This window comes from Cetorhinus maximus, chromosome 19, assembly GCF_964194155.1.
Source record: "Cetorhinus maximus chromosome 19, sCetMax3.hap1.1, whole genome shotgun sequence".
In the NCBI taxonomy this organism is placed as follows: Eukaryota; Metazoa; Chordata; class Chondrichthyes; order Lamniformes; family Cetorhinidae; genus Cetorhinus; species Cetorhinus maximus.
Genome location: NC_135897.1, coordinates 11,423,952 through 11,445,732, shown reverse-complemented (window position 1 = coordinate 11,445,732; position 21,781 = coordinate 11,423,952). Strand labels below are relative to the sequence as shown.

At 45.9% G+C, this 21,781-nt stretch overlaps 1 protein-coding gene across 1 annotated transcript in view; it reads left to right on the top strand.

Moving 5' to 3' along the window:
* The first annotated feature begins 17,524 nt into the window (after positions 1-17,524).
* pask (PAS domain containing serine/threonine kinase) overlaps positions 17,525-21,781 on the top strand; it is a 53,080-nt gene continuing 48,823 nt past the window's right edge. Inside the window, exons 1-3 of the mRNA XM_078563493.1 lie at positions 17,525-17,781; positions 18,823-19,034; positions 20,360-20,530. Coding sequence (XP_078419619.1) covers positions 17,565-17,781; positions 18,823-19,034; positions 20,360-20,530 — 600 coding nt within the window. The 5' untranslated portion in view covers positions 17,525-17,564. The remainder of the gene's footprint in view (positions 17,782-18,822; positions 19,035-20,359; positions 20,531-21,781) is intronic.

Genomic DNA, 21,781 nt, shown 5'->3' with positions numbered 1-21,781 from the left:
CCATGTTGAACACTACTTGGAGGAAGCACTGAGGGTGGCAAGGGCGCAGAACGTACCCTGAGTGGGGACTTCAATTCCATCACCTCGGTAGCACCACTATTGACCAAGCTGGCCAAGTCCTAAATGACTAGGTCTGTGGCAGGTGGTGAGGGAACCAACAAGAGGGAAAAGCATACTTGATCTCATCCTCACCAACCTGCCTGCCGCAGATGCATCTGTCTATGACAGTATCGGTAGGAGTGACCACCGCACAGTCATTGTGGAGATGAAGTCCCACCTTCACATTGAGAACACCCTGCATCGTGTTTTGTGGCACCACCATCACACTAAATGGGATAGATTTTGAACAGATATAGCAACTCAAGACTGGGCAACCATGAGGTGCTGTGGGCCATCAGCAGCAGCAGAATTGTACTCAATCACAACCTGTAAACTCATGGCCTGGCATATCCCCCACTCTACCATTACCATCAAGCCAGGGGATCTACCCTGGTTCAATGAGGAGTGCAGGAGGACGTTCCAGGAGCAGCACCAGGCATACCTAAAAATGAGGTGTCAACCTGATGAAGCTATAACACAGGACTACTTTCATGCCAAACAGCATAAGTAGCAAGTGATAGACAGAGATAAGCTATCCCACAACCAACGGATTAGATCTAAACTCTGCAGTCCTGCCGCATCCAGTCGTGAATGGTGGTGGACAATTAAACAACTCACTGGAGGAAGAGGGTCCACAAAATTCCCCATCCTCAATGATGGGGGAGCCCAGCACATCAGTATAAAAGATAAGGCTGAAGCATTTGCAACAATCTACAGCCAGGAGTGCCGGGTGGATGATCCATCTCAGCCTCCTCCGGAGGTCCCCAACATCACAGGTGCCAGCCTTCAGCCAATTCAATTCACTCCATGTGATATCAACAAACGGCTGAAGGCACTGCATACTGCAAAGGCCATGGGCCCTGACAATATTCCAGCAATAGTACTGAAGACTTGTGCTCCAGAACTTGCCGCGCCCCTAGCCAAGCTGTTCCAGTACAGCTACAACAATGGCATCTAGCCGGCTATATGGAAATTTGCCCAGGTATGTCCTGTACACAAAGAACAGGACAAACCCAACCTGGCCATCAGTCTACTCTCGATCATCAGTAAAGTAATTGAAGGGGTCATCAACAGTGCTATCAAGCAGCACTTGCTTAGCAATAACCTGCTCACTGACGCCCAGTTTGGGTTCTGCCAGGGCCTCTCAGCTCCTGGCCTCATTACAGCCTTGGTTCAAACATGGACAAAAGAGCTGAACTCCAGAGGTGAGGTGAGGGTGACTGCCCTTGACATCAAGGCTGCATTTGACCGAGTGTGGCATCAAGGAGCCCTAGCCAAACTGGAGTCAATGGGAATCGGGGGGAAACTCTCCACTGGTTGGAGTCATACCGAGCACAAAGGAAGATGGCTGTGGTTGTTGGAGGTCAGTCATCTCAGCTCCAGGGCATCATTGCAAAAGTTCCTCAGGGTAGTGTCCTAGGCCCAACAACCTTCAACTACTTCATCAATTACCTTCCTTCCATCATAAGGTCAGAAGTGGGGATGTTCACTGATAATTGCACAATGTTAAGCACCATCCTTGACTCCTCAGATACTGAAACAGTCCATGTCCACATGCATCAAAACCTGGACAATATTCAGGCTTATGCTGACAAGTGCCAAGTAACATTCGCGCCATACAAGTGCCAGGCAATGACCATCTCCAACAAGAGAGAGTTTCACCATCGCCCCTTGACATTGAATGGCATTACCATCACTGAATCCCCCACTATCAACATCTTGGGGGGGTTACCGTTGACCAGAAACTCAACTGGACTAGCCATATAAATACTGTGGCGACAAGAGCAGGCCAGAGGCTGGGAATCCTGCAATGAGTAACTCACCCCCTGACTCCCCAAAGCCTGTCCACCACCTATAAGGTACAAGTCAGGAGTGTGATGGTATACTCCCCACTTGCCTGGATGAGTGCAGCTCCCACAACACTCAAGAAGCTCGACACAGTCCAGGACAAAGCAGCTCACTTGATTGACACTACATCCACAAACATTCACTCCCTCCACCACAATGCACAGTAGCAGCAGTGTGTACCATCTACAAGATGCACTGCAGGAATTCACCAAGGCTCCTTAAACAGCATCTTCCAAGCCCATGACCACTACCATCTAGAAGGAAAAGGGCAGCAGATACATGGGAACATGACCACTTGTAAGTTCCCCTCCAAATCACTCACCATCCTGACTTGGAAATATATCGCCGTTCCTTCACTGTCGCTGAATCAACATACTGGAACTCTAACAGCACTGTGGGTGCACCTCCTACACCACAGGGACTGCAGTGGTTCAAAAAGGCAGCTCATCATCATCTTTTCAAGGGCAACTAGGGATGGGCATTAAATGCTGGCCCAGACAGCGATACTGACATCCCGTGAATGAAAACAAAAGGATTGCTGAAGATGTGATTCAGGTGTCTGGACAGATCTGGGGGGCACCCTTCAGTTTTTACCAGCAAGGATATCCTGAGTGATAGTGGTCTGCTGTACATTGCACAACATAACACAGCAGGGTGGACTGGAGCTGCAGGAGGGGGAAGGTGAGAACCACTCTGCTGGACTGCAGCAGTTCGAGAAGGTGGCTCACCACCACCTTCTCAAGGGCAATTAGGGATGGACAGCAAATGTTGGCCTTGCTTGTAATGCCCACATTCTGTAAGATTTTGAGATTCAGGAGCCGCAGATACCTAAATCAGCAGTTGATTAGTCATAAATGATTTTAAGATGATTTACTAAGTTATTTAAGAAGCAACAGTTTAGATATGATGCATTAATTAATTAGACAGAAAAAGTATATGACCTGTGACAGTTTACCAGCCCCGGAGGATGGACAAATGGCTGCAGCTAATCTCTGGAGCCCCGGGTGATGGGAGGGTGGGGGTGGGAGTGTGTGTTGGGGGTGGGGGGGGGGGGGGGGGGGGGCAGTCCTTCGCTGATTGCAGACGGCAGTACAGATGCGGCTCCCTAATCTCTTAATTACACATCATAGATAACAAACTAAAGCTATTAGAACTGTTGATATCAAGCTCTGGGTGATTACCAAACATAGAGCTAGCATCCTCAGCCAGGGATTTTGACTGACGTTATTTATCAGTTCATACCAGGCACATTCTCCTAACTTAAGATAAAAGCAAAATACTGCAGGTGCTGGAAATCTGAAACAAAATAGCTGGAAAAATTCAGCAGGTCTGACAGCATTTGCAGAGAGGAATACAGTTAACATTTCGAGTCCATATGACTCTTCATCAGAACTGAGGAAATATAAAAATGTGGTGAAATATTTTTCCAGCTATTTTCATTTTTGTTTCACATTCTCCTAACTTCTGGATTTCTTGTTTTATTTCTTTATTCTGCTGGACCATTTTAACCAGATGCTTTTCTGATGTGCTGGTCCTATTTAAGATTGATTTTTGAGGTTTAGCAACAATGGGAGAATTGGGTGCCAAACTGGGAGACAGACTTAAGGGCCTCATTTTTCATAGAGATGTTTAATCTTAATTCCATAATATTATGTATGGATATGGGGACCAGGAGGTGACTCCCTTTCATAGTTGCTTCATTGGGTTTGAAGCAGAAGGTGGGCTTCCAAATGGGAGAACAAATAAACTACAGTGATTTATTCAATCAAAAGAATGATAGGGCATACTTCTTGAAGATTTTTCAGACCCTGAAGTATCTTTTGACTGTCTGTCCTGTATGGTACTCGAGCTCATCCCCAATACTGGCAAAGATGGTGGTCCACTGGCTACCGCACCTACATCTCGTGAACTTCTCCACTTCCCATGTGAATCACCCCCGCTATACTCATATCCCCATATTTCATTGTTCTGGCATTAGTTGTGACACAATAATTCCCCATCTGGAGATACACACATTCCAAATTATTCTCCCCCTACTTCTGGACATTTATGTCACAGGTCGGTGATTCTGAATCCAGGGTGAAGCCACAGGCCAGCTTCCCTTGATTTCTGACATCACAACAGCACAAGTAAGCTCCTCCTCTCTCTGACCATCACCCAGTGTTCGGGCTGTCCACAGTCTGATTTTGGTTTATCAGAATTGGGGGAGGAGCTTTGTATGATGAATGGCACCCCCTGGTCCATAGACCCTATGGGCTCCACTTTAAATACTTCCCATTCATTTTCTGCTCAGAGACATGGTAGCCATAAGACTACAGATGTTATATTTCCCTAGTCATGGTTCCTTCTTACCAAGTAGGATAACCCCCATGCTGACTCTTTTTGCATCATTGTAATCTGTGAGCCATTCACTGATCATGCTGTCATTTACAAAGGATGGAATCTGGTTATTCTCTATGTCATTGAGTCCGGCCATGACTTGATGAAGCACATAACTTCCAAAGATGGAGCTGACGATGGCCTTTGATATATTCTTTTCTGCCTCACCCTTGCCTTTAATGATCTCATTGATTGTTTCTTGAATCTCTTGAAATATTCTCACCTTGTCTCTAACTATTAGTAGATCTTGGGACAATTCCAGGATGACATCCCTTGCCTCTTGATTTGTTCCTGGTAAAATACATTTCAGTTGTTTCCTCATCACTTCATTGTGTTCCCACGTGCTTTCTATATCCACCCAATTCCAGGCAGCAGTTCCTGCAGATGCTCCTATCCCAATCCATTCTCTCAACCCCCTTTTTTTCCTTTGGTTCCTTCCCTCTTTGGTTCACGTCCACCTCACTTGGCCTGTCCTTTTCTTTCCAGGCTCCCCAGTTATCCTGTTCTTGGTTCCCTGCTAAGAAATTCCTTACCACTTTTCCTACTAACTGATCATAGTACGTTCGGTATCCTGGTAGGCATAGTCCTTGAGGGAGTGGAATATTCCTAAAATGTAGTATGACCAGTACGATTTCATACCTCACATCATTATTTAGTCGTTTGTGGGTGTGGGTGACTACTAAGCCGTTTGCTGGCCCTATCTCTGATAGTGGACACCTCTCTGTTATGGCTTTATTCCCCCTTGGTCTCCCTGGTTTTTGCTTTCCTTTTTCCTTACATCAACTTGTTGGATTTCTCCATGCCTTCTCCCTGGTTCTGCATTGAAACAACTTATCATCCTCTGGTGTCTTTGGCTCATCTTTGGCCTATTCAGTGTTTCCTGGTCTTGTCTTAGGTATGGGAGCCCTACACTTTCTGGGGCGACCTTGGTGAAGTTCATGAAGCCAAACCCCAGGTCTCTCCATCTTCCCCATCCCAAATGGAACCTTGGTGTTACCTTTATGCTCCTCTAGGCACACCGACACACCACCTTTGACCCTTCCCCCTCTTGTGCCTACACCATGAATTGTTCATTAATATTGGGTCTCTCACTACACTGATCACAATAAATGGTCATATCATACCCATCTCCTGAGTGAAAGCCCCATTGTTCATCCTCAACCTGAGGCAGTGGTATGTATTAGCAGTCCTGGTATGAATCTGAATAGAGACATCTTTCAGTTGATCTGGGAACAACAATTGTGCAGTATTTAGACTTTTGCAGTTTTTAACTGATTAATATGGAACCACTTGGGTCTCTTTTTCGCAGGAGGCAAGGAAGACACCTCCGGGTCTTGGCCTCAAAGTCTGTTTCACAGCCCAGGTACCAGGCCAAGGTAGAAAGCTTCTCCAGAGTAACCGTTGCTGAATAGCGCCATCTGATGGAGTGAGTGTGTAACAGTTCAAACAATGGGGGGGGAAACGCAAGCAACCGAGGACCCAGGGAAACTATCATACATGAGAATGAGCATGCTGGAGTCCACCTGATGGATGGACGAGAGCTGAGTCCAAGGGTTTAGGGCCAGCAGGAGCTGCCCCTCCTGATGCCAAGCAATGACGGTTGGGAATGAATCATATGTGGCCTGCTAGGAAGTGAGATCACTGACTGGACTGATGGCTGCTATAGTTAGTGGGACAGGCTCCGGGGGTTTTATCCACATGGGAGCTTTCATGATGGCTTGCTTTGCTGCCTGATCAGCCATGGAGCTGCTTTTGGCAAGGAGTTCCATGGAGTGGGAATGGGTCCTCACTTTGCCCATATAAACAGCCTCTGTACAGCCCCTCTACACTGCAATGAGGATCCAGAACAAACCAGTGTGTACTAAGGGTTTACCATTGATTGTACAAAAAGTATTCCACACATCCTATGGTAAAGAAACCAGGGTGTTGGTAGCGTATGCGCTGTCGGACCAAATGTTAACACTTTGGCAATTAGTAACCTAAATAGCAGTCATCAGCGCAGCCACCTTGGGGTATTGGGCAGAGCGAGGGGTACATCTAAATTGAATAGTCTCATGCCTTGTCAATCGGCTCTGCCCAGAACAAGGGGGTGTGAAAGTCCAATGGGGGTAATGGGCACTCATGCACCAGCCCATCATACATGAGCTGCTGCGGCAATAATGTAATTCATTTGGGAGTCACTTCCAAATCACACTGGGTCAGTTCCAATGTCCAGTGATTCAGTCGGGCTGGTGACACGAGTGAGTCCCCCCCGGTCGAAGAAGTAGATTGGGGAGATTTTGGGTGGTTTTGGGTGGCAAATGTCACCAGAAATAGTCTCCCCTGATTCTCCTGGCAAAGAACGACTGCCAAGCTTTTTTCCATAACCCCTGCCTCCATGTGAAAGGCCTTGTTTGGGTCTGGGGTTATGAGACACGACGTCTGGACAACAGCTTTTTTCAGTTGTGTAACTGCTTCGGTGCATTCTTCACTCCACTGGACCTGGACATCGTCACCCTTGAGCAATGCATAAAGTGCCGCTGCGGATTCTGCGAGTCAAGGAATGAAAGTCCTCTGAGGTGCTGAACAGCCAAGGCGAGACAATGCCCTATCCTAAGTGGCAGGCATAAGTGTGCATGCCATTGGTCACATCTGATTCTCCAATCAGGTGACCACTCTTTTCATGGAGGTGGGGACATCAGCACAAAGTCCTGAGACATCAGGGCATATGTGGTGAAGATGGGCTTCTCCAATCTCTCTCCAATGGTGCTCTGTGCTTCTGGAAAGGCTGGAAGAACCTCACACATTCTGTGCTGCTGTCCTAGAATTGTCCTCTTCGTTGATGACCCATGAGGTGCAGCATCTGCATCCAGCTGAGCAGAGCTTGGAGGATCCTGCGCCCTCGGATAGGGACTGTCCATCTCTGTCCCAACACCTCACTTGGGATGTGTAGCTTTGACAACCCAACTACCTGCCTTGGAGGCCCCACTGAAGTGTGTGTATCTGAGCTGGCAGTGTGTGTGTGCATAAGTCATGTGATGGTGCATCCTTGCAGTATGAAACCTCCTCTGATGAATCTTCCTCCTCCCCTGGTACCAGCTCCCTCGCGATGTCTATAGGAAATGAAAGTCACAAATTAGAACTGAGAAAGTGAAAGGGTTCAAAGTCAGCATATTCCTGATCATCATATTTCAACGCCTTCTGATATCAAATCAACATGAGGGAGTGTTGTGTGTCATGGGGTTGTGTGATATCTAATTCTGTCACCAGATATCTGGAAAACCCCCCCTCTCCCCATTGCCAATGGACATGAATTCCAAGATTCTGCTCAGTTCCAGGGCTTGGCCCTCTGTAATAACCGTGATGATTGGAGGGCCTCCACTGGTTTTCCCTGGAGATCTACATTCACTTCTCCATGAAGGAGAGAAAGCAGAGAATTATGAGTGTGAGAAATGGATTGTGTTGTGAGGAGGAAATGAGAACATTTGTGGAGGGTTGAGGGTGAGTGTCCGTGGTGGCTGTTCATATGGTCTTGTAAGGAGATGCCTCGAGAGAGAAATAGGTGAAGGCTGGGAAGTCAGAGTGAGGGGGTTGACACTTGAATGTGGAATGTCACTCATCTTTCCTGCCCTGATTAAGTCATTGTCAGCTGTAGCTCAGTTGGTAGCACTCTCACCTCTGAGGTTCTGGGTTCAAATCCCACTCCAGGACTTGGGCATAAAAAATCAATGCTGTCGCTCCAGTGCAGTACCGAGGGAGTGCTGCAATGTTGGAATTGCTGTCTTTTGGACGAGGCATTAAACTAATGCCCCATCTGCCCTCTTCTGTAGATGTAAAAGATCATACAAACATACATATTAGGAGCAAAATCAGAAAATGCTGGAAAAACTCAGCAGGTTTAACAGCATCTGTGGAGAAAAAAAAAAGAGTTAACGTTTCGAGTCTGTATGACTATAATGACTCGAAACATTAACTGTTTTTTTTTCCCCACAGATGCTGTTAGTCCTGCTGAGTTTTTCCAGCATTTTCTGTTTTTGTTTCAGATTTCCAGCATCCGCAGTATTTTGCTTTTATACATATTAGGCACCCTGCTTTGCCATTTGATGAGATCATCGCTGATCTGATTGTGGCCTCAACTCTACTTTCCAGTCTACCCTCTATACCCTTTGACTCCCTTGTCACTCAAGAATCTACCAACTCAGTCTTTAAAATATTTAATGGCCCTGCTTCCACTGTCCTCTAGGAAAATGAATCCCATTGAGTAACAACCCTCTGAGAGAAAAGAATTCTCCTCATCTTCTTAAATAAGAGACCCCTTATTTTAAACAGTGTCGCTTAGTTCTAGTCTCTTCCATAAGAGGAAACATCCCCTTAGCATCCACTCTATCAAGTCCTCTCAGTATCTTACATATTTCAATAAGATTACCTCTCATTCTTCTAAACTCCAATGTGCTCAATCTTTCCTTATAATCTGACCCCTTCATCCCAGGAATTAATTGGATAAACTTTCTCTGAACTGCTTCTAATGCAATTATATTTTTTTCCAAATAAGGGGACCAAAACTGTATACAGTACTCCAGATGTGGTCTCACCAATGCCCTATTAAACTGCAGTAAAATTTGCCTACTTTTATATTCCATTCCCCTTGCAGTCAACAACAACATTCCATTTGCTTTCCTAGTCACTTGTTGTGCCTGGATACTTGCTTTTTGTGATTCATGTATTAGGACTCCCAGGTCCCTTTGTACTGCAGAGTTCTGCAATCTTTCTCCATTTAAATAATATACTGCTTTTTATTTTTCCTGCCAAAGTGCACATCTTCATATTTTCCCACATTTTACTCCATCTGCCAAATATCTGCCCACTCACTTAACCTATCAATATCCCTTTGCAGAACTTATGTCCTCTTCACAACTTACTCTCCTACCTATCTTTGTGTCATCAGCAAATTTAGTAACCATACATTTGGTCCCTTCATCCAAGTCATTGATATAGATTGTAAAAAGTTAATCCCAAGGCACTATTTCAAAGAAGAGCAGAAAGTTCTCCCTGGTGCCTTGGCAAATATTTATCCCTCATTTGACATCATAAAAAAATCTCCCTTAATCAACATCACAAAAAACAGGTTATGTGGCCTTTATCACATTAATGTTTGTGGGAGTTTGCTGTGTGCAAATTGGTTTTTGCCTTCTCTATGTTACAACAGTGACTACACTTCAAAAGTGCTTAATTGGCTGTAAAGTGCTTTAAGACGTCCAATTGTTTTTTCCTTTCTTAAACCTCTTCCAGCATTTTATCCTTGAGTGAGGGGCCACACTCCTGTTGCTCACGTCCTCAGTCACCTTCCAGGCACACCTGCTTGGTTTCGGAGACTGTCCTCTTCCTCTGGTCCACTGGGAACAATATTTCTCTGCAGACCCTTTAGCATGGTCTCCAGGGATGCCTCAGAGAACTGCGAGGGCAGTCTTCCCTCTTTGAGACTCCAACACTCTAGTTGTTACCTCTCAATTGCCAGATATCAAATTCTGTCTGTCACTGGGTCCCGTTAAATAAGGAGGCTTCAACTGTCAAATGCCAGTCTTGATCACAATCACCATTCCAATTGGTTGAGAAACACAGAAGCGGGATGCTAATGGTGTGGCTCAGTTAAAGGGCGCGGAAAAATCTATTGCTTGAACTATTGGGTTCCTGAACCACTGTCGGGCTCCCCAGCTATGAGTTGGTCCAAAGATTAAAAATCACCCAATGTTTTCAATAGGAGAGGGGAAAAAATTGGCAATGGTAAAAAAACTAATTGGCAAATACAATGAGCAGGACTCAGATATTGGCAATCCCCTTGAGATGAAATCTGGTTCTCAAAACTATATCTCAAAATACGATGGGCAGGATCTTAACTGCTGAGGAGAGGTGTGTTTGGCTGCATGTGGGGAGTTAAATCCCTTAAAAGTAATGTTGGGTCAACACCAACCCACACACTTCCAGGTTTCACCCAGGCAGGTGAAGCCCCTTAGAGTAATCAAGTAGCTAATTTTATGTGGAAATTGTTAGTTAACCCAGCATCATGCCGGGGCCACCAGGGTGAGTGCACAGCAAGGAGTGCTTCTTCATTGAAACGGATAGGCTGGGAAAGCTTTGATCAGTGAATCTGAAGAGCTCCAGCCATTTATTCTTTCATAGGACGTGGGCATCACTGGCAAAGCCAGGATTTGTTGCCCATCCCTAACTGCCCTTGAACTGAGTGGCTTGCTAGGCCATTCCAGTGGACAGTTAAGAGTCAGCCACATTGCTGTTTGTCTGGAGTCACATATAGGCCAGACCAGGTAAGGCTGGCAGATTAGTGAATCAGATGTGTTTTTTTTTACAACAATCGATGATAGTTTTACGGTCACCATTACTGAGACTAGCTTTCAATTCCAGAATTTATTAATTGAATTTAAAGTCCACCAGCTGCTGTGGTGGGATTTGAACCCTATCCTGAGAGCATGAGCCTGGGCCTCTGGATTACTAGTCCACAATTACATTGCCACTATGCCTCCATCTCCCCAAGTGCCATTGCCAGATGAGAGGCTGTTGCTTACAGTGCTTCTTCTGAGAGTATGCTTTTATTGCTCAACAGGTGATTTATTCTGGAAAGTCAGTTCACCCATCTTGTACTTACTTATCTTGATCTATACTTCTCTGCTGTCAAGTTTCACCATGGCATGAGAGTAGATTATACAGCTCCTGCTGCATCTCTGAGCAGCACCAGCAGCAGCTGTCACAACACCAACAGCAACACAAGCTGCCTTCTCCTCAGTCACATGCTGCTCCACAGGGTACAGGGGATGGACACAGAGGTCCAGCTGGAAAAGTTAGAGACCACAACACAGGGTCTACAGGCAGATATCAGCTCTCTCAATATGTGTGAGCTCCAGTACTTCAGGTGGTTTAGGCTCTCACGACAGGTTGTTGCTGAGATCTGAAGCCTCCTGGAACATAGATTTGTAAAGGATAAGTTGTGTCTAACTAACTTGGTTGATTTGTTTTGAGAAGGCAGATAAAGGAATGTCTATGGATGTTACTTACAAGGGCTTCCAGAAGATTATTGTCATGACCACAGATCCTATCCCCAAATTATTTATGGACACATTGGGCTTTTAAGTAAGACATGTGTTTTCTAAAAAAGGACATACAAGCAAAAGCTGGCTGAGACTGTAAGGTAACCACGTGCTGGAAAATTCCTATGTGAAATACTTGACCAACTGGCTCAGAGAGAATGGAATGCTGCACCTAAAAGGTGTGATATGGCCTCCTTCAGACAGAGGCACTTCAAAGGAAAAGATACAATGCAAACTGGACTGTAATCTTCTGTGGTTGTGGAGATAATGGAAAATGATTACCACCTCTGCCAAAATCACCTCCTGTTGAGTTATATCCCAGACTGTGAACATGATCTCAGTTGAAAGGGAAACAGGTCTGGGCAAAAGCCATGTTTGTTTTTCCCTTCCAGGAATACACAGGGAAAGGGGTTTATAAAAGCCAACTGCAACCCTAGTTCTGAGTGCTAGTCTGGTGTTCTGTTCTGGTGTGTGTGCTGTGAAGGTCAAAGCTGAAGAACATCAACTGAGCATCCCTGCACTTGCAAGTAAAAACCTCTTTCTCTCTGATTGCAAAGCCACAGTCGAAAAGGAAACAGTACAACTCCTTTCAGCTAACCTGCAGAACCAAGAATCTCCAAACCAACTGCTCAACTGACAAAGTCAGTGCTACCAGAATCATCCAACTTAATGGCTGCAACATTTCACCATCTACTCCTCATGGACAAGCCAAAGGACTGATTCATATATCTTTTTAACTTTCATTTTTGGACTCAATTTTTCATTTCTAACCCATGTGTATGTGAGTTGTGTTTTCTTTTTTGCATTTAGTAACTAATAAACTCACTCTTTCTTTGACTCAAGACAGCCTGGTTAAATTGGCTCCTTTTAAAACACAAATACATTTGGATTGGGAAAAGGTATCCATGAGGGAAGGGGTCCTTTCAAAAATTAACCTTGTTGCGACCAACTGAGGGGGTTGAGTAAAGAAAGGGAACCAGTTCATCCCTCCTCACCCAGGAGCATAACAATTTTGGTTACCTCATCTGGGATTATAACAAATTGGGGAACCTCGCCAAGGGACCAGTTGTAACACTATCAATAATGTTATGGAAAGGAGGGTATTTAATTCAAACAGCCCTGATTTCGCCTCTCACCACCCATCCATAAACAGAAAAAATGTTTTGATTTTGATTACCCTCTTTATAAGTGGTGGTGTATTTCCCAACCCCTCAGTTTTGGTGTGATCCAACTTCTATTAATAACCCCGCAGCAAATTTGAGATAGGGTAATCTCAGAGGGGTAGTTTTATTCACACACACTCAAAACGTGCCAGGGGTGGGGGGTTATTGCTATGTAGCCCTTGGTGCATTCATAATAAAATAAAAGAGGATAGAGAAAGAAAGATTTACAGGGCAAAGACTACAGAGCAAAGAATTACTGTTTCACATGAGTCCAGAGTCCTGAATCAAAGTCCAATGGTGTATTCGTTCACAAAGGTTGGCAGGTTGCAGACTGATGCTGGATAATTCCCTTTTACTTTTCCAATAGAGATGACTTCCATGATAGGATAAGCACATAGAGATGAATTAGTCTTGTAGGCACTGATACTGAAGTTCAGAAGTTCCAACAGAAACATTGTTGATGGGGGCTAGGCATTCACCTGGACTGAACCCTTGTTCTGAGCTGCTGCTTGCTAAATGGAAGATGACAGATTGATTGGCAGTATATCAAGAGAGTGTTGCAGGTTCCTCCAGCTAGGGAGTCATGTCATTTGACTCCCACCTGTCCACTTTGGCTTTGACAAAGAATGTATATTCCTTTGTCTGGATTCTTGAGATTGTTAATGATTCAACCATTAAGAATTTGAAAGGAAAGGTGCAGGGTCCTTTGTCCTAGCAGACTTGTAATCTCCATTGGCCAGGCCTGACTTAGGAAATGTAGATGGCCTTTCTTTAATTCCCTTTGAATTTGATCTCTGCAGTCCACAGAGTTGTTAGCGTCTCTTCAGAGGTAACAAGGTGCAAATTTATTCGATACTGCTAGATTAGCTCCTATGTTCAGGGTTACAGCCAGAAAGTTTCTTTTGCTCAGGGGTATAGGGAGGCATAGGTTCAGCCTTTTTAAAGCATTTGTCCAGTTTTTAGTAGGCATGTTGATATATTTTATGAAAACAGTGTGAGGTCTTAACTCTGTTATAATCAGGAGCCAAGCAAGAGACAGTTAGCAAAAATGAAGGAATTGAAGGCCACCTTTTAGCACACGGTAGAATTGGTTAGGAGATAGGAGGCAGAGAGTAGATGATGGATCCCTCTCCCTGGCAACTGTTGGAGAATTAACCAAACTGCCCTCAACCTTGGTGTCATACTTGAAATTTCAGCCACATATCCATGCTGTCACCAAGACTGTCTATCTCCACTTCCAATACATCGCTCGGCTCCACTGCTGCTTCAGCTCTTCTGTTGCTGAAACCCTGATCCATGCCTTTTTTAACCCCAGAAGTAATTATTCTAAAGCACTCCTGGCCAGCCTCTCATGTTGTACCCTGCCTAAGCTTGGAATTCTTCCATAACTCTGCTCCCCATGTCCCAACTCACAACAAATCCTTTTCACCCATCACCTGTGTTTGCTGACCCACTTGCTGATCCACGCTATAGCGTGGTTAAGAAACTCCTCGATTTTAAAACTCCCATCCTTGTTATGGTGGCCTCATCGCTCCTAATCTCTACAATCACTTTAAGCCCCACAACGCTGTGGGGCATCTACGATCCACTAATTCTGGCCTCTTGAGCATCCCTGATTGTTATCACTGCACCCTTCAGCTGCCTGGGCTGTGGAATTCCCTCCCTAAAACCTCCACATCTCTTTAAGATATTTTTCTCCTTAAGGACACTACCTCTTTGACCAACCTTTCATTAATATGTCAAATGTCACCTTATGTGGCTTGGTGCCGTGTTTTGTTTAAAGGTGGCTATTTGAAGCACATTAGGGCATTTTATAATGTGGTAAAAGTGTTATATAAATTGGCAGGATGTGGTTAGTGATGTCTCTCCAGCCCCACAGCCCCCCAACGCCCCCTCAATCCCACCACCATCACTGGGAAGTACTGGGGCCTCAGCTTTTCACTATATTTATAAATGACTTAGAATAAAGAACTGTATATCAAAGTCTGTTGACTGCACTAAGTGGCACAGTAAGTAGTATAACTGGGAGCAGAAAGTTGCTGCAGAATATTGATATGTTAAGTGAGTGGGCATAACTGTGGCAGGTGGGATTCAGTGTGGCAGGTCACCTGCTTTGGGATGATAGGTCAGGGGATTGTCTCAATGATGAGGGCTGGGGACACAGATTTGGAGGGGTGACCAAGCACAGGTGACCTTTGACCTCCCTCCACGGGCTCCCATGGTAACGGGCACCGCGCGACCAGCTCCAAGGGAACGGCACAGCCCAGGTCCACCTCCAGGCGCTGCCCATTGGCTAAAGCGGTCCAACAGTGCAGGCCCAACCTATGATTGGCCAGGACAGCTGTCAGTCATATCGCGGCGCCAATCGTTTGAGATAGAATTTGGCGGCGAAGAGCGGGCTTGAAGTGGAGAATATGGCGTCTCTGAGGAGCGAGTAACGGCAGGTAGGCCGAAGGCAGGGGCTGGGGGACCGGGAGGCACACAGCCCAGAAGGCAGCGTGAGGCTTCACACCGCAAACAGGGTGAGTTCCAGCCTGTCTCAGCAGCAGAGGGAAGGAGCTGGGCCAGAAAAGAATTGACCTCTTCTGCCCTGACCGACGCCCTCCCCTGCCCTCCCCTGCCCGCCCCTGCCCTCCCCTGCCCGCCCCTGCCCCCCCTGCCCTCCCCTGCCCGCCCCTGCCCTCCCCTCCCTGCCCGCCCCTGCCCTCCCCTCCCTGCCCTCCCCTGCCCGCCCCTGCCCTCCCCTCCCTGCCAGCCCCTGCCCTCCCCTCCCTGCCCTCCCCTGCCCGCCCCTGCCCTGCCCGCTCCGCCCCTGCCCTGCCCTCACCTCCCCGCTCCGCCCCTGCCCTGCCCTCACCTCCCCGCTCCGCCCCTGCCCTGCCCGCCCCTGCCCTGCCCGCCCCTCCCCTCCCCTGCCCTCCCCTCCCCTGCCCTCCCCTCCCCTGCCCTCCCCTGCCCTCCCCTCCCCTGCCCTCCCCTCCCCTGCCCGCCCCTGCCCTGCCCACCCCTGCCCTGCCTGCTCCGCCCCTGCCCTCCCCTGCCCTCCCCTCCCCTGCCCTCCCCTCCCCTGCCCTCCCCTCCCCTGCCCTCCCCTCCCCTGCCCGCCCCTGCCCTGCCCACCCCTGCCCTGCCCGCTCCGCCCCTGCCCTGCCCTCCCCTCCCCTGCCTGCCCCGCCCCTGCCCTGCCCGCCCCTGCCCTGCCCTCCCCTCCCCTGCCCTCCCCGCCCCTGCCCTCCCCGCCCCTGCCCTCCCCGCCCCTGCCCTCCCCGCCCCTGCCCTCCCCGCCCCTGCCCTCCCCGCCCCTGCCCTGCCCGCCCCTGCCCTGCCCGCCCCTGCCCTGCCCGCCCCTGCCTGCCCCATCCCCGCCCTCCCCCATCCCCTGCCTGCCCCCATCCCCTGCCTGCCCTTGCCCCATCCCCTCCCGACCACCTCCCCTCCCGACTCCCCTCCTCTCCCGGGCCCCCTGCCCCCTCCGCGGCGCCCGACCTCCTCGCCTCCGTGACCCCCTCCCTCTCGCCCTCCCCTGCCCTGACTGACCGCTTCTCCTCCTTTCCCTTTTTATTTTATATATTATATTTACATTATATTCTGGGAACTTTTAACACTCATTTGAATTGGTTTAACTCCACCAATAGATCAGTTTACAAATAAAGCTCTGTTGTGATATTGGGGACAACAGGCCAAGTAGTCCCTGTTTAACTGCTAGTCTGTGCTGCGCTGGCCAGTCTTAGGGCATTGGTAGCAGTGCGTCCTCAAATATTGGGAACAGATTTGAGTCAGGGTTTTGCTTTCTCATGACCTGCACTGGAATTATCTGTGTGTGCATATGGGTAGGAACTTTAATTGTGCTGGCTGTGAGGAATCTACTATGGTCAAAATGCAACCATGTAAAATGCCAGTTTATATATGATGACTGGCCACTTGTCAAGGTCGGAGGGCTGCTATTCCCATTGTGTCTCATACTGAGCTCGAATGCTTTTCTTCACGATGAAGAGAGCAAGAGAGTGGAATTGAAAAAGGTTTGATTTAATGTTACAATATTGAGAAATGTTCCATCTATTTGTGTCTACCTGTTGCTTAATGGTGTTATCTTTGAGCATTTTTTCTTCCTGTACACGAGGCAGTCTGTGGTTGGGCGCATTGGTTATTTTTTGCAACCTGGAATGCAGATTGGCAGGAGGTAAAAGGAAAGAATGACTCTATAAAGTTTAAATGCCAACAGTGAGATTTTAGGAAGAGGAAAAAACAGCGGGAAAGAGTCTGAAACCTTAATTGTAAGAAATGCTGGAGAGTTTACCAACAGTGAGACAGATTGAGAGTCCATTGAAATGAATAGAGTTAGGTTTATTTTCCCTTTTTAAGAGATGCACATTAACAAGTTAAATCATTCCTTATGTGGCAGGTCTGCTGTGATTCTGCTTCCTTCTCTAAAACTAATCCTTTACTGTTGCTACAACAGAGCTGAATTCTTTCAACCAGGGCATTTTGCTGTCCAAAGTTATCATACCTAATCTGAAGTCAGATGTATATATTTTTAAAATTTGATGATGCTTATGTAACATTTGTTATAAGATGTGCCAGAGGACAAATTCTGATTGTGTTGGTCCCACGCCTCTGAAAAGTCTCATGCCAATGACCGACAAAGGATTTTTCATCAGGGTATGTGTGAACGCCTGATCTGGAGGATTAGTTTAGCTCTGTTCAGCACTTGCAGTTTTACTAGCAGTTTACCACATTTCTGTTGTTTTAAGAAAATACATTAGCAATTATTTTTAAGTGGGAAGAATCGCACCTCTTCCCCTTGTCCTTTCACTACTAGCTGTTTGGTCTTTTTGGTACCTGGTACTATTTTTAAAATAATTGTTCTGTATAGCTGACTTGGAATAATGCCCAAAATGTTGTTACAGTGCTGTTTTTGTATTATTTGTTCCGACTGCTCTTTATTCGTACTTTAGGTGAATGTTTCATAGCATTTACTGTATAAGTGCTAGTGCTAAAGATGGATTCACAACTCCTGGGCTCCTTGGATAGCAGGTACAGAGCTTTATCTCCATGGGACAATTTGGAGAAAGGCAAGAGGACAAGGGCAGCGCTGTTTGGCCTTGAAAAGAAGCTAAATGATTCATTTGACCTCAGCAAAACATTTCCCCGGACAGCAAAGCCTGCGCTCCGGAAGGTAGCTCCAGGCACCTACTGGAACCTAGAGTCTTTTACAGGTGGGTTTTTCTTGTGTTTAGAAGATTGCTTTGCTTAGGAGCATGTAACTTTAATTGCAATTTGCAACAAACTGAAAAGAATTGAAATGCATATTGATTAGTTAATAAATGTTCACAACACCGCAGGATTCTACTGTAGCACTGTATAGTATTGTTTGTTTGTAAATTCAGGCAATGTATTAGGATTCAATTTCAGGCTACACAGTGTAAGGTTTGATAGTATATTTAAATTTGTATGAGTTTTTTCTATAACGCAAAGTCTGATGGTTTTGCTATTTGACTTCAGAAGTCAGCACACGTATCATCTAGCACTTTTATATATGCATATAGTAAAATTGTGCTGAGCTTTAATCAACTCAAAGGTCGGATCCTGAATCAGTGCTGATAAATCCCTATATCTCCCCTTATTCCTATTGGATCACTGTAACTGCAGTATTCCAGACCCTGTCTCCCATAATCCCAATTCTTCTCATTCCCCTTGCAACGATCCCATTCACAATACTCCCCCCTTTACACAGCTCAGCTTCATCTCCCATTATCATAAACTCCTTTACTGTACTCCATTTCCCAATTCGCACCAATGCCACCCTCCCACACACTAGAGAACTGGGGGTAACCTCTAGCTATAATGAAAGACCCCCTTTCCCTAACCTCATTTCTCCTCAAATCTGTTTAACTCTCCTCCATCCCCAGTAGCTTCCCTACCATCTTGTAATGCATGTATTCTGGACTTCAGGAAAAGGCATAAGGTTAATGAATCTTAAACTAGCTGGAGAATGATGTGGGTGCCCCTACCATTTGTAGTCTTTATATACTGGTTGCTTGCATGGTGGTGAGTGTCCTAGACTTGGATGTGTGGTGGTGACTGACTATCTGTCTCTCTAGCTGAGGAAGTTGTGTGTGTAGGGCTTGATTCCAAAACCCTAGGCAGAGTAAGTTGCTTGTGTTTTGCATGGGGAGACAATGATTAGAAAACTTGAAGGTAGAAAATAACCAAATTTGGCATGACCTTACCAATTATTCCTTGCTTACTTCCAACAGGTGAATCTCTGAACTCCTACAGTTACTCCTCTGTGGCCTCTCGAAATCTTCTCTTGACCGATCTCAGTGGTTCCCTCTCTTGCCCTGGGTCAGCTCCTAATATCTCGAGCAACATCTGGAATCTTCTAGGGGGTGATGGCAATTCCAATCTCCCTGCTGCAGTGCGCAACCCTAACAAAGCCATCCTTACAATAGATGGCCTGACTACAGAGGTATACGATGAACTCCGATCTGTCAGCCTTTACTATGCACCTTTTAGCATATGCTAACTACATATAGCTTTGGAGAAATCAAGTTCATACCAGCTAAGAAAATGTGGGGTGAGGGAAGGGAAGAGGTAGAGCTGCTGTGCGTTTGCAGAAAGTTAAATGTGTTAAATTTTGGGGATACTCATTGGAAAGAACGGAATGCTGAAAGGAACCAGAATATTTACAAAATCCTGTTGGACCTTTCTGTGCAAATCCCACATACTGAGGCAGGATGGTATTGTACAACGTTGACTTTATCTGAGGATCTGAATGCTTTGATACTCCTGGCCAATTTATGCATTATAAAAATGGAAAAGAGTGCTGCACCTAAGTATGTGTTTAACAGTTAGATTTCTCTTGCGTTCTATCAGAATTTCTTTGCTAGTATATTTTCAAATTACTTGTGGTAAATGCCTAAAACTGCAAATTCGCAGCTGGTCTACCATATTAGGCTAAAACCGATTGTGCAACATAGTGTATTATGACCATATTAATTCAGATTCAAATCTTACATTCATACTCTTGACAAGTGGAGATGATGGCATAGTGGTAAGGTCACTGGTCTAGTAATCCAGAGACCCAGGGGCCTGGGTTCAAATCCCACCACAGCAAATTCAATAAATTTGAAAAGACCTGGAATTGAAAACTCGCCTCAGTAATGGTGGCTGTGAAACTATCATTGCTGCAAAAACACATCTGATTCACGAGTGTTCCTTCAGGGAAGGAAATCTGCCATCCTTATCTGGTCTGGCCTAAATGTGACTCCAGACCAACAGCAATGTGGTTGATGCTTAACTGCCCTCTGAAATGGCTGAGCAAGCCACTCGGTTCCTGGGCAACAAATGCTGGCCTTGCTGATGATACCCACATTCCATGAAAGAAATTTTAAAAAATTCTTACTGTTGCACAAACTGAGCTGGGGATATTTGCTACAGTGTGGCAAGTCTGAGTAGATAGCACTTACCCTGTGAATGGTGTACAGGTCTCCCACTGGCACTGCCGGTCCCTGGCTCCTTTTTAAAAATCAAGCCAGGAAATGTTAAACTTTTTTTGATTGAATCTGCAGCATTCTCTTCCTTCCCCTCAGTGTTTCACCCCTTCTATTCCCCACTTCTTTTATCGATCTGTTATTATAATCACCTGAGGATAAGAGCAAAGAATCCAATTACCTAGGGTTATCTATCTCTCTTTCCCATGATGGTGTGAATTCTTAGTGAGACATAGTGATTTTCTAGTTTGCACAGCTTGTTATTCTGATGCCCATTTGCTCTTTCTCTATGTTCCAACAGATATTAGTGGCCAATGACATGGCTTGTAAGCTGCTTTGTTACAGTAGCAAAGAGCTAATTGGTCAGAAGTTGTCTTTACTTGTATCAAAGTCCAGCCATGTGCTGGAAGAGGTGCTGTATGAAGAACATCCGGAAGCTGATGGACAAGTTGTGACCATCTCTGGAAAAGTGGTATGTGACCAAATAAGCACAATCAGTGGATTCCTCCCCATGTTTCTATTGTGGTGCTCTCGGTAATTAATTATTTCCCTGCCGAAGGGTCATTGCTGACTAAATTTGGTATGAACTAGTTTTTACAAACAGAAGAAGGGTTGTTTGAATAGAGCCTTTCGCAGAGCTAGGAGCTAAAAGTTCCATGGACTGTTCTGGGAGTAGGAGAACCAACGTGCATTAATACTGAGATAAAAACAAAAAGCTAAAAGCTACTGCGGATGCTGGAAATCCAAAACAAAAACAGAATTACCTGGAAAAACTCAGCAGGTCTGGCAGCATCGGTGGAGAAGAAAACAGTTGATGTTTCGAGTCCTCATGACCCTTCGGCAGAACTGAAGTATAGTTAGGAGAGAGGTGAAATATAAGCTGGTCTAAGGTGGGGGGCGGGGGGAGAGAGAAGTTGAGGGTGGGGTGGTTGTAGGGATAAGCAAGCAGTGATAGGAGCAGATAATCAAAAGATGTCACAGACAAAAGGATCAAAGAGGTGTTGAAGGTGGTGATATTATCTAAGAAAAGTGCTAATTAAGAATGGATGGCAGGATACTCAAGGTACAGCTCTAGTGGGGGTGGGGTGGAAAGACTAACAAAGTTTTAGTTTTAGATTTAAAAATAATGGAAATAGGTGGGAAAAGAAGAATCTATATAAATTATTGAAAAAAACGGGGTGGGGATAGGGGGAGGGGGAGTTTAAGATCTAAAGTTGTTGAATTCAATATTCAGCCCGGAAGGCTGTAAAATGCCTAGTCGGAAGATGAGGTGCTGTTCCTCCAGTTTGCGTTGGGCTTCACTGGAACAATCCAGCAAGCCAAGGACAGGCATGTGGGCAAGAGAACAGGGTGGATTAATACTGTGCTGAAGGGAGGAAGGTTAATGTACCAGGCCTTGCATTCGCACAGGGCGGGATGGGGAAAGTAGAGCTTCATTCTGAGCTTATATTGCACATCTTTTAGCTGATTTTGGAATGGCATTAACCAGGGAACAAACTGCCACCTCCTTGTGTATAATGTGAAGAGACCCAGAATTGAGGAGAAAATATCCATTTCTATATGTCCTCCCCAACTCAAATGATGAAATAAGCCAGTATTTGCATTGTGTCCTATACAGTAAAATCCCAATGAGTTGAATCCCAGGGGATCTGCCCACAAATTTAAGTGGAGCTTTGTATTAGCCAAGGAGGCCCTATCTCCACATGAATGCGTCTGTATGTAA